Here is a 15,000-nt window from a genome sequence, read left to right on the forward strand (position 1 = left end):
AACAAATTTAGATGAATGAAAAGAGAGTCAGCAAATCACTTTCTTGAACGGTTAACAAGTCTAACGATTTCGGAAATATGTGTATAGAACATTCACGAAAAAACAAAAGATCGTTGAGCGGCTGGCAGACGCGACCGAATGACTCTGTACAATTTTCTGTATGGGCAAAGGATGCCGCTGTGTATTCTGAAATCTTTAAAGCGTCGGAAGAGAAAAAGTGAGAGAAAGAGAGAGACAGGCAGAAAAGAGAGAAAGATATTGATAGACGTAACCGAGGACGAAGAAACAAAGACCTCGTGAAGGATCATTTCGAGTGTGACGAATTTCCGATGGGCGTCTATAATCTCGTTCTATTCATCAATTCTACCATGTCTCTAATCGTTCACTCCATTTAACAGTGTCACGAAATTAAATCATTTTTTATCGAAAAATGATCGAATGAAATATTTTAGTTTCTCGAAGAATTTATCGTTCTGTTAAATTTTTACAATATTTTTTTTTTATGTTTCCTGTCCATGCGCCAAGAGAGACGCATACGCATACACATGCGCGCGGGCGTTCTCGAGTTTAGAATTGTAAATAAAAAACCGAATTGTTAAGAATACCGGAACACGTTCCACAGGAGGAAAGATAGTCAGGATTTGAAAGAGAGATGACGTTACTTTATAACGCGAGTAAACTCATTAACAACACTATAACCGTTCTAGTCTATGGACCCAGGAGAAAAGCATGGCTTCCGTGATTTTTATCCTGGAATTCAGTCAGCCGAGATCCTCACGTTTAACCACGTAAACAACGGCTTTGTAGCCCGCCGCGATTTCCATTTACGGATTCGACACGCGTCCTCATAAAAGAACGCACCGCCGCGTGCTCTGGATCCCATGGATCGTGATGCGGATATATTTTTGATTGATTTACAGCCACGAAACTCGTGCTACGATCGAACAAAATCGAACAATTAACCGTTCTCATCATCTTCATTGTTGTTATTATAAGAATAATTTTTCATCCTTTAATTTTTTAATTTGTATATACATGTGTATGTGTTTAAAATATATATATATATATATATATATATATATATATATATGTATTTGTATATGTGTGTGTGAATGTGTATATATTACTTAATAAGTTTGGAAAGATAATCGATATAAATTATTTAACTTTATATATTTAAGAAATACAATAGGTTTCATAAAAGAAACTAAAAATCATTTAACTACTGATTTAACCGAAAGTCAGATATTTTATTTCGTACTCGTAAAATATTTGACACATGAAATTACAAAATTTTTGTTAATATATTTTCTTTCTAATGCTTGTAATTCAATTGGACCTTAATTTATAATAATATAAATCCCTATACATACATACACACTCACAAATATATATAGAGAGAGATATATAAAGGAAGGGAGAGAAGGTAAGAGAGAGAGAGAGAGAGAGAGAGAGAGAGAGAGAGAGAGAGAGAGAGAGAGAGAGAGAGAGAGAGAGAGAGAGGTGTGTGTATATAAATGTAATTTCTAAATCAGATCTTACCTTCTATTCTGATACCACGTTTTCACTTGAGTATCAGTAAGTTGTAACTTCGCCGCGAGTTCCATTCTGTCTTGAACGCTGAGATACTTTTGTCGTTCGAAACTCTTCTCCAATGTTTGCAATTGATGATCGGTAAAAGCCGTACGAGCTTTTCGTTGTTTCTTGCTTTGAGCCGAACTCAAGGCACTGGACGAGGAACCTTTAGGATCATCTTCTTTACCACCTGCGAGAAGATAAAACAAAAGATCTTTTTTAAAACTTTTCTTTTTGAATATTAAACAGATTTAAAGTTATCAATGAAATTATCTTATAAATATATATTGTTATAATAGATTAAGAAAGAATATAGTCTTTTGTAAATTATTCTTAAACACATTAGCTTAATTCTTAAACACACTACTATTCACAATTATTTTGTTATATTAAAATATCTCGTATATGATATATCCTATGCATATAATATACAAAAAGTCGTAATACTTTAAGAAAATATACAATAAAATGTCAAGTAGACATTTTCGGTAAAACTGTTTGTTAAAACTAAGTCATTTTGATCGGTGTGTAAATTTATTGTTTTCAAGAATAAACTCTGACAAAATTAACGAGGATATCAGGAATTTATTGAAAATTTTTGAAATATTACAGGACATCTATGATCCATGAATTACTCAATACTTTGAGAATCACTATAGTATAGAAATCGATGAATTCAACGATACATCGAATGAACGCATCCGAGAGAGAAAATAGTGAGAAAGAGAGAGAGAGAGAAAAATAAATAGAAGATTCAGGATATAACTACTCTAGTTTTTCCTGATTTTTGCATGGCGATCACGGGCCGCCTCTCTATCACGAGATCTTTTTGTTCTCAAGCTCGGGGGTATACGCGCAGTTGAGACTCACGCGATTGGCTGATAGCGGGGATTGGACCACGCAGACGCGTCGAGACGCCACAAATTATCTCCCCGTTTTGCCGGTAACTCCGAGAGGGTGGGATTCCCCGAGGAGACCGATTACACCCGATACACATCGTCAACTTGCTCTCTCTCTCTCTCTCTCTCTCTCTCTCTCTCTCTCTCTCTCTATCTCTATCTATCTATCTATCTCTCTATCTCTGTCTCTTTCTCTTCTCTCTCTCTCTCTCTCTCTCTCTCTTTCTCTTCTCTTCTGCGCGCGCGTTCTCGAGCATAGTCGTTGAAAGACAGACAAACATGCAGAGTCTCGCTCAACGGATCGACGCAGATAAAATCTGCTTGCGCAGAAGTGCTCCCGCCCATTTTATCTACCAAATATCTCGTTATCATGTTTACTCTTGCAATTTTTTTTTACTCCCACAATACGATCGCGACAACGGAACAATATACAAAAACAATTTCTATGTCTAATCGTACAATTCAAGAAAACATTAAATATTTAAATAGTTAGAGATAAACGTAGATATAGATTAGAGAAAGAGAGGGAGAGAGGAGAGAAACAAAGAGAGAAAGAAACAAAGAGAGAGAGAGAGAGAGAGAAACAGATCTAATTTGAAATTGAATGAGGTAGATGATTGACGTTGATGTTAGTAAAGGATGTTTTAAAAGGGTCCTCACGGCTCGTTTCGATTTACTCCTCGATATTTTAGATATCTAACGTTGTCTGTCGAAAAGCGGCGTAGTTGAAAGCAACCAGAAAGATCGTAGGACGATCGAGGGAACCCTCATCTCGAGGGATGTTCTGCGGGCTTGTAAAAGTAACTAAAGGCCTGTTGTCGCGAGTTCATCGATTGGAACGGTCGTGGGTGGTCGATGGGAAGTGCTGAGTACGATGGCAATGTTGGATGAGAGAAGGAGAAGAGGAAGAAGTTCGTTTGAGGTAGAGAAAAATGGAGATGGACTTAGACTGAGGGGTAGAGTGATCTGAAACAGGAGAATTTAGAAGAGGAAAAAGGAGAAAAAGGACGAGAAAAAGAGTAGGAAAGCATCAAGAGGGAGAGAGAGAGAGAGAGAGAGAGAGAGAGAGAGAGAATGATAGAAAGCTCGAAGATTGAGTTAACTCGGACGAAAGCGCAGCTCTTAGCTCCCGTTTGATCGGCCAGATTCGCTCGAACGGATCCGTGTCCGCCATGCTCCAAAGATGGCCGACGATCCCCCTAGGAAACGTCGGCTCTGGCCTCCTCCTTCTCCTTCTCCTCCTCCTCCTTCTTCTCTTTCTACAACATGAGCGTTCTAGCGCGGGTAATCTCTCCAGGTCGGGCCGTGCCCTTCGAGGTGAAAGAATCGAGAGAGAAAAAGATAGATAGAGAAAGAGAGAGAGAGAGAGAAAGAGAGAGAGAAAAAGAAAATCGAGTATATGTATATATGTGTTTGTGTGTGGGTGAAGGTGGATCGTATGGTGGAAGGCTAGAAACGGAGGTTGGAAAACTAAATTTACTATGTGATACACTTAGAGCACATAGCGGGTTGGTCCCTCTGCACGAGCTACTCTTCTTTTTCTTCTTTTTTCTTTTTCTTTTCCTCCCTCAATCCTCCTTTTCCTTCTCTTCTTCTTCTTCTTTTTCTTTTTGAGACACTTCCAAGACGTTAGGCGAAACTTTTCCACCGACTTTGGAATAACTCCAGAACTCACCAACACGAATATCCTTTCTATCTTCTTATCCGTGGAAGTAGGGGGAGTAAGAGAGAGAGAAAGAGAGAGGGGGAATGAGAGAGAGAGAGATAGTTTTCCTCTTAGTCTTTTTGTACACTCGTATACTCACTTCCTAACCGTACCTACAGGTGACGTCTCCTTCCTCTCTCACTTCGCGACGTTTGATACCATGTATTTGCACGGACAGAAATGACGAATCCTACTTCATGTATTTTTGGTTGATATTCTCTTTCTCTCTTTCTCTTCACCCCTCTCTCCCGCCCTTTCTATCTATCTTTCTCTTACAAACGGGTTTTCAATATCGTTTAAATAATTTCTTTTTTCATGTGAGTAATACTTAAACGTATAATATTCGTTCATAATAACGAACGGAAGAAGAACGGATTCAAGCGGAAGTGTGTCCGTGCTCGTGGAAAATCGTCATGGTGTCGCGAAGAAGGGGATTGTTGGAGAGAAGACCAGCCGTGTTACACGATTCTGCTTGTTTTATACATCCAACGTATATATTGTATATATATGTACATAGCACAAAAGTGAGATTAACAGGATGTTTATTGAGTAATTACATGGCTGCTGCAATTAGTTGCAGCTCAGCTTTAATGTCGTCGACGTCGTTATCGTCCTCACGTTCGTTCATTCTTGGACAATAATGTAAACGAAACTTATATTAGAAATGTCTAATAATTTTTATATATGTGTATGAGTTAATTTATGTAGATTATCAACATAATACTATTGATTTTTGAGTTACCGAAAGCGAAGTATTTACTGAGTAAGTTTAAAATTTGTAGCATTTTATAGGTAAATAAAGCAACAATAATAATAATAGTTTGCTTTATCAATAAGTATCTAATGTCAGAATTTTCGATATTTTATATCAAAATAAAAAACAACACTAGTACAACAACAAAGTATATCTAATATCAGATTGGTTAATAAGTAATGTTTGTGTTTGTTTGTAATGTATGTTTGTAAGTAATATCTGATAATAAATATTCCTACTAATGCTGTATTTATTTAAATATAAAATAGAGAAAATTCCAACACAACTTATTAGCCAATTCGATATAAACGACGTAAAAAAGAAAGAAAAAGATGGAAGATATATATAATGGATATAAAGTCGGCATATAAATTCTAATCAAATTGTAAACGTGAGTGATCAGCTTGTTTTTAACGATACTCAATCACATCGTTTATTCGTTAACCACGAATACATCGAATTGCTTCGACAACACTTATGTAAATTCACATAGCTATTCAACTCTCTTGCTTGTTCATTTTATGGGTAGCATTTCAAATAGTAGAAACTCATCGATGCGATTAGCGTTAGATGATCCTCGTTTATGCCGGATTACGAGCGATACGATGTCGATTTCGAGGTCCTTCTCGTTTGAACGATGGCGAAACTTTTCTGTATCACGTACCTATAACGAGCCTTCGTATATTTCCGAGAGTTAGTATCTACGCATCGTTAGTATAAGATCAACGTACGTATTTATGTATGTGTGCGTGGATGCATGTGTATAATACGAGGTCGAAGCGGTGAGTTAGCCGAACGGATCGTAAAAATGGAAATAATAAAACTTTCGCAAAGCGTTGCTTTTGCACTTTATGGCCGTCGGAGATAGTATTGCGGGTGAAAAGGGGAAAGAATCGAGAAAGGAGAGGATGGTAAAAGAGGGTGTTCGCGTAGCGACGATGCTGCCGGTGGCGACGGTGAAAGCAGAGAAAGAGGACCGGAGCCTCTCCATTGTGCGCGCGATTTTATTTGCTTATCACTATATTTCGTTACGAGTCCGCGAAAAGGGTAAATTGTAGTAGTAGCAGAAGTAACAGCAATAGCAACAGTAGTAGTGTAGTAGTAGTGGTACTAGTAATAATAAAAGTAGCAATAGTAGTAGTAGTAATAGTAATAGTAATAGTAATAGTAATAGTAATGGTAGTAGTAATAATAGTAATAGTAGTAGTGGTAATAGTAATAATAGTAGTAGTAGTAATAGTAATAATAGTAGTAGTAGTAATAGTAATAATAGTAGTAGTAGTAGCAATAATAGTAGTAATAGTAGGTATTAATAATAGTATTAGTAATAGAAATAGTAGATAATGGTAATAGTAAGAGTAGTATTAGTAGTGGAAATAGTAGGTAATAGTAATAATAATAGTAGTAGAAATAGTAAGTAGTAGTAATAATAACAATAATAATATTGATACTAGTAGTCTGCTTAACATGTTTGCCTATTGAGCATGATTCCTACATATACGATTTCTTTTTTTAAACAATATCGTATGACAAAAGAAAATAAATTTTATTCGCAAAAATGTTTAAGTATATATGATTCTTTAGCTTAACTAGATTTTTTGATAATTTCTATAGATTAGATTTTGTTGATATTGAAGCTAAATGAATGTAAAAAGATTGATGGAAATCTTTTGACGAATTCGATAAACATAAAAGATTGAAATTTATTTTTTATATAATATCTTTCAGAAAAGAAAATAAGAAATTGTCTTTAAATAAAATTTCGGTAAACAAGATTTTCTCTCTTAATTAGACTTTTTTTAATTATGTTTACATGTCAGATTTTGTAAATTTCAAAGCCAAACGAATATAATAAGATTGATGGAAATTCTTCAACATCTCGAGATAATTGATTGGAAGATAACTGATTGAAAATTGAAGAAAAAGACAATTTTTTGTTACATAGATTTATAAAGAGATAATTGATTGAAATTTGAAGAAAAAGACAATTTTTCTTTACATAGATTTATAAAGAGAACATGATTATTCCTTTTAACTAAATTTTTTAACAATATTTATAGGTCGAATTTTTATATAAACGATAGCAAATTCGTTGAAATTCTTTAGCAAATTCGATAGTGATGGAAGATCAAAATTTGTTCGTGCTTGGCCTCCTATCATACTCGTGGTCTCCGCTCTTAGCTCGACTACTTCCATACGCACCCACTCCTCGGTCCGTTCTATTCAGGGGCGGTGGCTGTCGGCGCGCGCCATACAATCTGACCCCTCTTCTGTATTGTGTTACAGTCGCCACCTTTGGGGGAGAAAACACCGGGGATAATGTTATGGGGCCACGTTTTATTGCCTGCCCACTCTATTTGCAGACTGCTAGAGAGAGAGAGAGAGAGAGAGATAGGATAGGTGGGAGATTCGAACTTGCAACGGGAGAGCTTCAAAAAATAAACTATAGGGTCGAATCAGTGATCTACACGATAAGTAGCTATATATTTGCCTGCTGGTTACAAGTACTTCTAATTCGATAGGCTCTCTAAATGCTTATCTATTTTCTTCCTATTACATCATATTGCTTTTTATAATACTTTGTAACTGACATTATATGTATTATCAAAGGAGTGAAACAGGATATCATTACAATCATCGAAAAAAAGGAGTATTTTGCAAAATTATTTTGAAATTATAATTGAAATCGTTCATTATAGTATTCGTCATACTATTTCCCTCTAACAATTTAAATGGTTTACAATCAGTGTTAACATCGAAATATAATGGATAATAAAATGTATTTACATGTAACATAAAGCTATTAAATAGCTACTATTTCTTCGAGATATATTATGACTAATCACTTTTTAATTATGAAAAGGATCTTAGAATCATTTTAAATAATTACAATATCCATAGAAATTTATTTGATTCGTTGAAATAATTCTTGGTTTATCAATCGAAAAGTAACTATACGAACGATACGATTACGATTACAGGCGGCATTAGGAAATACTCGTTCGTTTTCTTTCATGATAATACCTTGAGGATTTCATAGGTTCTAACGTGTTGAGAATAAGGACTCGTTAGGTGTCGTGTGTCGTACTGTTCAATGATCTGTCGCTGCCTCGGAAACATTATAGGGAAAAATGCAATCAGGAGTTACTGTCAGATCGAATTATGCGAGCTTAAGGTTTCATGGAGTGCACAAAAGAGAGAGAAAGAGAAAGAGAAAAAGAAAGAGAGAGAGAGAAAGAGAGAGAGAGAGAGAGAGACAGCTCGCGTTTCTCGAATTTCACGGGTGCATTCCATGTAGGCGGTGAATGGAAATGCACGACGACTGACAATGACTTCGACTATCGCTGGTTTATATGTTGTCTATCAAGAGATAATACGTCGACCTAAGCGTCTATTATTTTTCCGTTTATCATGAATACACCGTGTCCACATTCTAATAAACACCATTGTGAGTATTTGTATATATATATATATATATATATATATTTATTTATTTATTTATATATATATGTGGGTATGTATGTGTTGGAATCTCTTTTTCGAGCTTCGTTAAATCAAAACACGAGGGCTGATAAAAAAGGGTTATGGTAATCGACTTTTCGTCGCTTAGGTAAGAGGTATGCTTTGATTCGAGTGTGAGAAAAAAGTTACGCTCACCGTCTGACGCTAGAATAGAAAGAATGACAATGAAAAAGAAAAAGGCGGAGAAAGAAAAAGAGAGAGAGGATTGAAGGGGATTACATACAACACAAAGATACAACAATAACGGTGTTTGAAGGGAAAAAGAACTCGTGGATAGCTTTTCGCCCACTCTAATTGTAAGTCATCGATGTGTAGAACTCAGTCACTGTCACCGACTCGCCTCGTTTCCTTTTCTCCTCGAAGGAATTGGATCGTGATTTCGACGAGTCATCGTTTAACAACTAAGGAAATTTTTCGTTCCTCCTTTTCTTATTCTTTTTCTTTTCATTTGAAAATTCATTAACTCGAAAGACAGTTCTATTTGATCGTTGTAATATAATCGATTACGAATCGATTGTTATCTCGAATTATTCAATGATTTTGTATTATTGGTACATACAACAGTTTACAAATCGAAAATCCTATATCTCTCCAAATCGATAGTTGACTTCTACGTAAGAGAAAGAAAGAAAATCTCCTTCGGATTACGAAGAAAATCGGTCCTTTTAATACCAAGCTCGAAACAGTCACGCGAAACTCGTGTTAGCGACTAGCCAAGTGGCCTCCAAGTAGTCATCGTTGTAGACGTTGTTGTTCTTGCTCCAGGGAGTTCGACTACACGTGTCGTCCTTTCTTTCGTGTTTGACTTCGTCAGGTAGAGGAAGAGAGAAAGAAAAAGAGAGAAAGAGAGAGAGTGTCAGTGAGTTTTTAAAACGAATATATATATATATATATATATACATATATATATATGAACAGTGGGTATTTAAATAGTTACATATACCTATACACATATCTATATATGTACATCGCAAGTGCGCATGTCACTCTCGAGACTTCGATTTGCGTGTTAATCGCTCGTATGTGCGTGTTCCTACTGTAAATCTCATGAGAAAGAGAGTGAGAGAGAAAGAGAGAGAGAGAGAGTGAGAGAGAGAAAAGTACTTTCGGCGAACGTGCGAGGCGTTGAAGCATGCCGTCGACGATTAACTTTAAAACATCACATTTTTCTTCATTTATCCACTATATAACTAAATTCGAATCGTATCGGTATTATTTCTTCTCTGATATCAAACTTCAGAAATCTTCTCACCTCGATAGATAGAGAAAGAGAGAGAGAGGGAGAAAAAAGAGATACAAAGATAGAGAGAGAGAGAGAGACATATTTTCTATGAAAATTATTATTGAAACGGAATTACGTACAGTTGTTCTTGTAGGACATTCGAACGAAAATCGCAGAGATATCGAGAGAAACGATTAATTATTCTATTGATTCGGTTCGATATCAAACGCTTTAGATATAGTACGAAACAATGCGTATTGTCTAACGTTTTTTGGATTCTCGATCGAACTTCAATCAAAAGATTTGCGATCGATTTAACAAAAGTTTCTAAAGTTTAAAAAGATAATGTTTATACTTCTATGTTCATTCTTATCATCGGCGTTCAATAATATTGAAAACAACGGGGTATAACTTTGTTTTTGTTGTTGTTGTTTTCTTTTCTTTTTTTTTTTTTCAAGTGTGTCGCGAAGCGAGGTCAACACCATCGACATTGTAGTGAGCTGGTTAAGAAGCTTTGCCATCGAGAGAATCTCATTAGTCCGATCGTTGAAAACCGAACGTACGAACTCTGATGACAGCATGGTCAACCATACTAGTTAGTATTAGACGAAGTAAGTCACGAAAGAGAATGTTTAGAAAAGTACCGTTCGGGTGTTTATTGGAAAAATAGGATTTGCAGCATTACTACAAACTGTCGTTTCTACTACGCGTTGAAGTAACGAATGAAAATAAAGGAAGAAAGAAATATCAAAATAAAAATTTTAATAGGATATTTGTAAGAAAACGAATAATTTTTATTCGTCGTTGGTTAAGGAAGAAGATCGTCATTTCTATGAACGTCTTTAAATATAGCTACCTTTTTTTCGGCATCGCTTGAGCCACATGAATTAATCGAGAGCAGATTGTCTCGTCAAAAGCTTGACAGCCGGTTTCTCGTTTGTCAGAAAGAGAGTTTGAGGGCACACGATACCGGGGTGTAATACATACATACATACATACATACATACATACATACATACATACATATATATATATATATATATATATATATACTAAGGAAGGGTCGTTCTTTCGTCTCAGCAAACTTTCATAGAATTCCTAATCCGTGTCGAGTTCTAAACGGTTGCCAATCATTTCCGGTTCTCGGATTAGTCTCGCGCGAAAAGTCGAATCTCTTTGCCGTCTTGCTGGTACGTTAACAGAGAAAGAAAGAGAAAAAGAGAGAGAGAGAGAGAAGAGCATTGGGTCGACGACGACAATGTGTCCCCGAGGGCCGAATGTTGGCTTCATAAGCGGATTACAAACGACTGCTACACGCGCTGAAAAACGATATTTGCGTGAGGAAAGAGCCCGCTTTTTTGCACGCTATTTATCGTTGAAAAGTAGATGGGTACGTCACTGAGAGGGCTCACATTGGTCGCATTAGAATTAAATCGACACTTAATGTCCCTCAAAAATTCGAATATAGAGACGAAATGTTGTCAGATAAAAATTCAATCCTTCTTTTTTATTTTCCTTATTTGTTAACTTTGAACATAATTAATACGTATCATTGAGATATATAAATAACTATATACAAGAGAGAGAGAGAGAAAGAAAGAGAGAAAAAGAGAATGAGAGAGAGAGAGAGAGAGAGAGAGAGAGAGAGAGAGGAAAGAAAGAAAAATAAGAGAAATAAAACCTAAGTGAGCAAGTGAAAATGCATTTCAATCGGCTATCGATCTCGAAAATCGTCGACAATAGCTCCCGAGCATGTCCGTCGGCAATTACTACTCAACGTTACTACTCCTAATTGCCCTTCATTAATTCTTTATCCGACAGCGTAAGGGAGTTAGACACCGTATACACACATTGGCGATTAGCCGCATGAGGTTAACCGCGAACTGATAACGCTGTAGCCATGTATCATTAGAGACACATAAGAACACACCGCGAGTGTGTGATACAATTGCAGTCACCTTCCCCAGTTCTTTCTCTCTCTCTTTCTCTCTTTCTCTCTCTCTCTTTCTCTCTCTCTCTTTCTCTCTCTCTCTCTCTCTCTTTCTATTTGTCTCTCTCCTTTCGATCGTACGTTTTCAAAGTGAGTCTTCGTACATCGAGGTACATCTTGTTTAAATATTCAATAACAAGCATTTTGAATTTTTCAAGAGTTGCAAAAGTTAGATAAATATGACGTTTAATTGATGATAACAAAGAGAAAATATTGAAGACTATTATGAATTCGGACTAATTTCTTTTCTTTAATTTCTTTTTGTCATTATAATAAAATTATTATCCTTTGAAAAACCTTCTTTTATCTTGAAATTATCTTGAGTCAAAGAGCATAATGACTGACCGAACGATCATCATCCCTCTATTATTGTATATTAAAACATAACGCTTACCAAAGTGTTGCTACTCGCTTACTTTTTGCCAGGGTTCGATAGTTAAAGTGGAAGCCAGCGAACTTCTTATCGCAAATTGCTTTCCTGGTGTCAACTCGACAAGGACACAGATTATTGATTACCGTGACGTGACTTTCGAAATTTTTAAACGCCAACTGGTCATTGATCTTATCCTGCCGTCCAACTCGATACGCTCGAAGCAAGTATATAAATAAACTCGTATCTCTGTTGGTATGACGGACGGCGTATCATAGAGAACATCGTACAAACTCCATCTTTTTTAGTTGAATCGTTTAAGTTAATGATAGACCGCAAAATGAACGACAGAAAGAAAAAAGGACAACTCTGTGTAGGTTGAAATCAAAAATAATTGGAATAATTTCGCGAAGAGCATTTCGATTCTCTCTTTCTAATGATCCAGCATTAAAAAAAAAATTGAATGACACTATTAATCGTATTCTGAATATTTAATGAAATTCAAAATTCGTCGATCGATCGAGGAAAAGTCGACAAAGGACCATTTGGTACTTGGCGCCGAAGGGATCAAACGTCATTGTTTCGAGCTAAAAAAAGATTTTGAGAAAGAGCTATAGCGACAACACTAGCAGGTAGAGAGAAGAGATGAATGAAACAAATGAGGGTAACATAATTAAAGCGCTCGAGCGCCGAGCTCCAATTTGTGACCATTAGAATCCCTAAACGTTGTCGGACAAGGGGTCCCATCGGTGGAAGCCTTTATCTCTCGGGAAATATCTGATTGTGAAGAAGGCGAGAACCTTCTTTACTTTCTTCTATTTCTTTTTCTCTTTCTCTTTTTATCTTTCTCTTTCTTTCGTAGAAGCCGGCTACGAAGTGACGGATGACGGCGATCCCACCGACTGGAACATCCGGTTGGGCAGGACGCCCCATAAATGTCCTTGGCACCTTCGTGAAAGTCTATTCGAATAGTGATCATGATATAAATACGCGTGAAATCGTGATATTAATACTCTTGTTGTTGTTCGATTGTTTAAACGGTTGTTTCTTTACATCCTTTTTGTTATTTCATCTACGTTAGAATCCTAAATAGATTCAACGAATATTTTCGTTAATAAAAAATATCGAAGAATCTAATATCAGAAGAAATATGCTTACCATTGGAAGTGACGGAAGCACCATCGTGGTGACTGGCGTCGCTATCCTCATCGAGATTGCTATTGCTCAAGGATGACTTGGATTGATGCCGAACGCTGAGATCCCTAGGCGTCGAAGGTGGACTTCCAGGTGGTTCTTGTGCCGGCAGACCCGATGGGTGTACCTTACTCGAAGCACTCGCAAGGATATCGGTGATCATGAACCTCGATCTTTGAGGCATCGTCGTAGAGGCATTACCTCGTGGTAAATTGTTACTATGATTGTTGTTGTTATTGTTATTGTTATTATGACTCTTATTTCTGGCATCAAGACCATTTGAAAGAAGTTCCATGCCTACTCCATTTCTATCGACGATATTGTCCAGGCTATGGGGTTCCAGGCCGGACATTCTGCTGAGATTGAGACCGTTCCCGGCGACGGCGACACCACTGAGAGCCGCCACGTGGTGGTTCTGATGATGGTGGACCGTCATTACGGTGGACGTCGGTGGTTCCTTCGGGCTACGGGCACCCGTTGGTACCTCTGTCGCCACGCCAGGACTCGTCCGGTACCTGGGAGAAAGAATCTTGCCGATAATCGAAACGTTTTCTTCACCAGGAAGTCACGACCACCTTTTTAGCTATCAGCAAAATAGCTATATCGAAATTTTACGAGTCTATTTCGAAGAAACCTTTTTCTTTTTCACCATTCACTGTATCCAATGTCTTGATCGCGTAATCCCAATTTCTCGAAACTCTTCGGGATCGTGACGATCTCGACGAACATTCCAAAATTAGTCGACGCCTATCGAACGATGATCTTCGATAGCTGAAGACAGGGTCAAAAAACTTTGTTAATTCTAATAGAGTAACACAATGATGGCATGAAAACGACTCGATCCCAAAAAATATATTAATTTTCAAAATGAATCCATCGAATCTTTCTATAAAAGATAAATAAAGTTGACGGTCGATAGATCATTTACATTGACACCACATCAACGAGGAAAGTTATCAAATAACTCCTCGTTATACCTTGCACTTCCTCCCGTACGTCAGCTCGATCGCTCCACCTCCGGCGGCTTGACCACCACCTTCGTCTCGAATGCAATTAAGGGGCCGCTCGGCTCGGCTTCTTGCTTAATTGCTAATTGCCCACTTAACATAATTGCCGCACGGAGTTGCACGCCCGCCGGCCATTTCCGCTTTCCTTTTCCTTCTCCTTTTCCTTACCCGCGCAATTATTAATTATGATTTTTATGTAAGAAACGAATCTCGCGATAAGATAGACCAAACTCGCTATCTCCTCTCACTTATTTAACAATTCGACGATTAAGCTTCTCTCGATTCCATGATTCGATAAGCTTCGATCAGATTCTCCAATCTTTTCTACGATCGTTTTTTTGCAATATCAAGTTCGACTCACTTGAGGCTCACTTTTTAACACTGTTAGAAAGAACACTAATCAAGTTCCAATCTTCAGATTTCGATCGTTTCGAAGACGCAATCACTTTCTCGAGCGGATCTCTTACATTTTTATATCGTCGATTGTTATTTTTCGAAGCACATTCACCGGTCATCGAACTGGCACGATTATCATAGGTTCATTATTATCGAACAATGTCCTCTATTTTATTCACATATACACACGAAAATAGTCTTGTCCCATATTAATCACATTCGAATCACTAGCATACATAAATATATCTTCATATATATATGTATATATATATATATATATATATATATATATATATATATGTATCTATAATAATTATCTTTATATTGGTTTATAGAGTGTGATATCGATTATGATTACGAAAAGGA

At 36.8% G+C, this 15,000-nt stretch overlaps 1 protein-coding gene across 2 annotated transcripts in view; it reads right to left on the reverse strand.

Annotated features, from left to right (window-relative positions):
• The window catches only part of LOC124428397 (homeobox protein B-H1-like), a 25,152-nt gene extending 10,296 nt beyond the window's left edge, over positions 1 to 14,856 (reverse strand). The window contains exons 1-3 of one of the 2 annotated variants that reach the window (XM_046972373.1): positions 14,209 to 14,856; positions 13,196 to 14,002; positions 1,543 to 1,765 (exon numbers count right to left, since the gene is read on the reverse strand). In XM_046972373.1, coding sequence (XP_046828329.1) covers positions 1,543 to 1,765; positions 13,196 to 13,667 — 695 coding nt within the window. In that variant the 5' untranslated portion in view covers positions 13,668 to 14,002; positions 14,209 to 14,856. Of the gene's footprint in view, positions 1 to 1,542; positions 1,766 to 13,195 lie in introns of both variants that reach the window. The other variant, XM_046972365.1, reaches the window with a different exon arrangement.
• Positions 14,857 to 15,000: the final 144 nt, after the last annotated feature.

This window comes from Vespa crabro, chromosome 1 (genome assembly GCF_910589235.1).
Source record: "Vespa crabro chromosome 1, iyVesCrab1.2, whole genome shotgun sequence".
Lineage (NCBI taxonomy): Eukaryota > Metazoa > Arthropoda > Insecta > Hymenoptera > Vespidae > Vespa > Vespa crabro.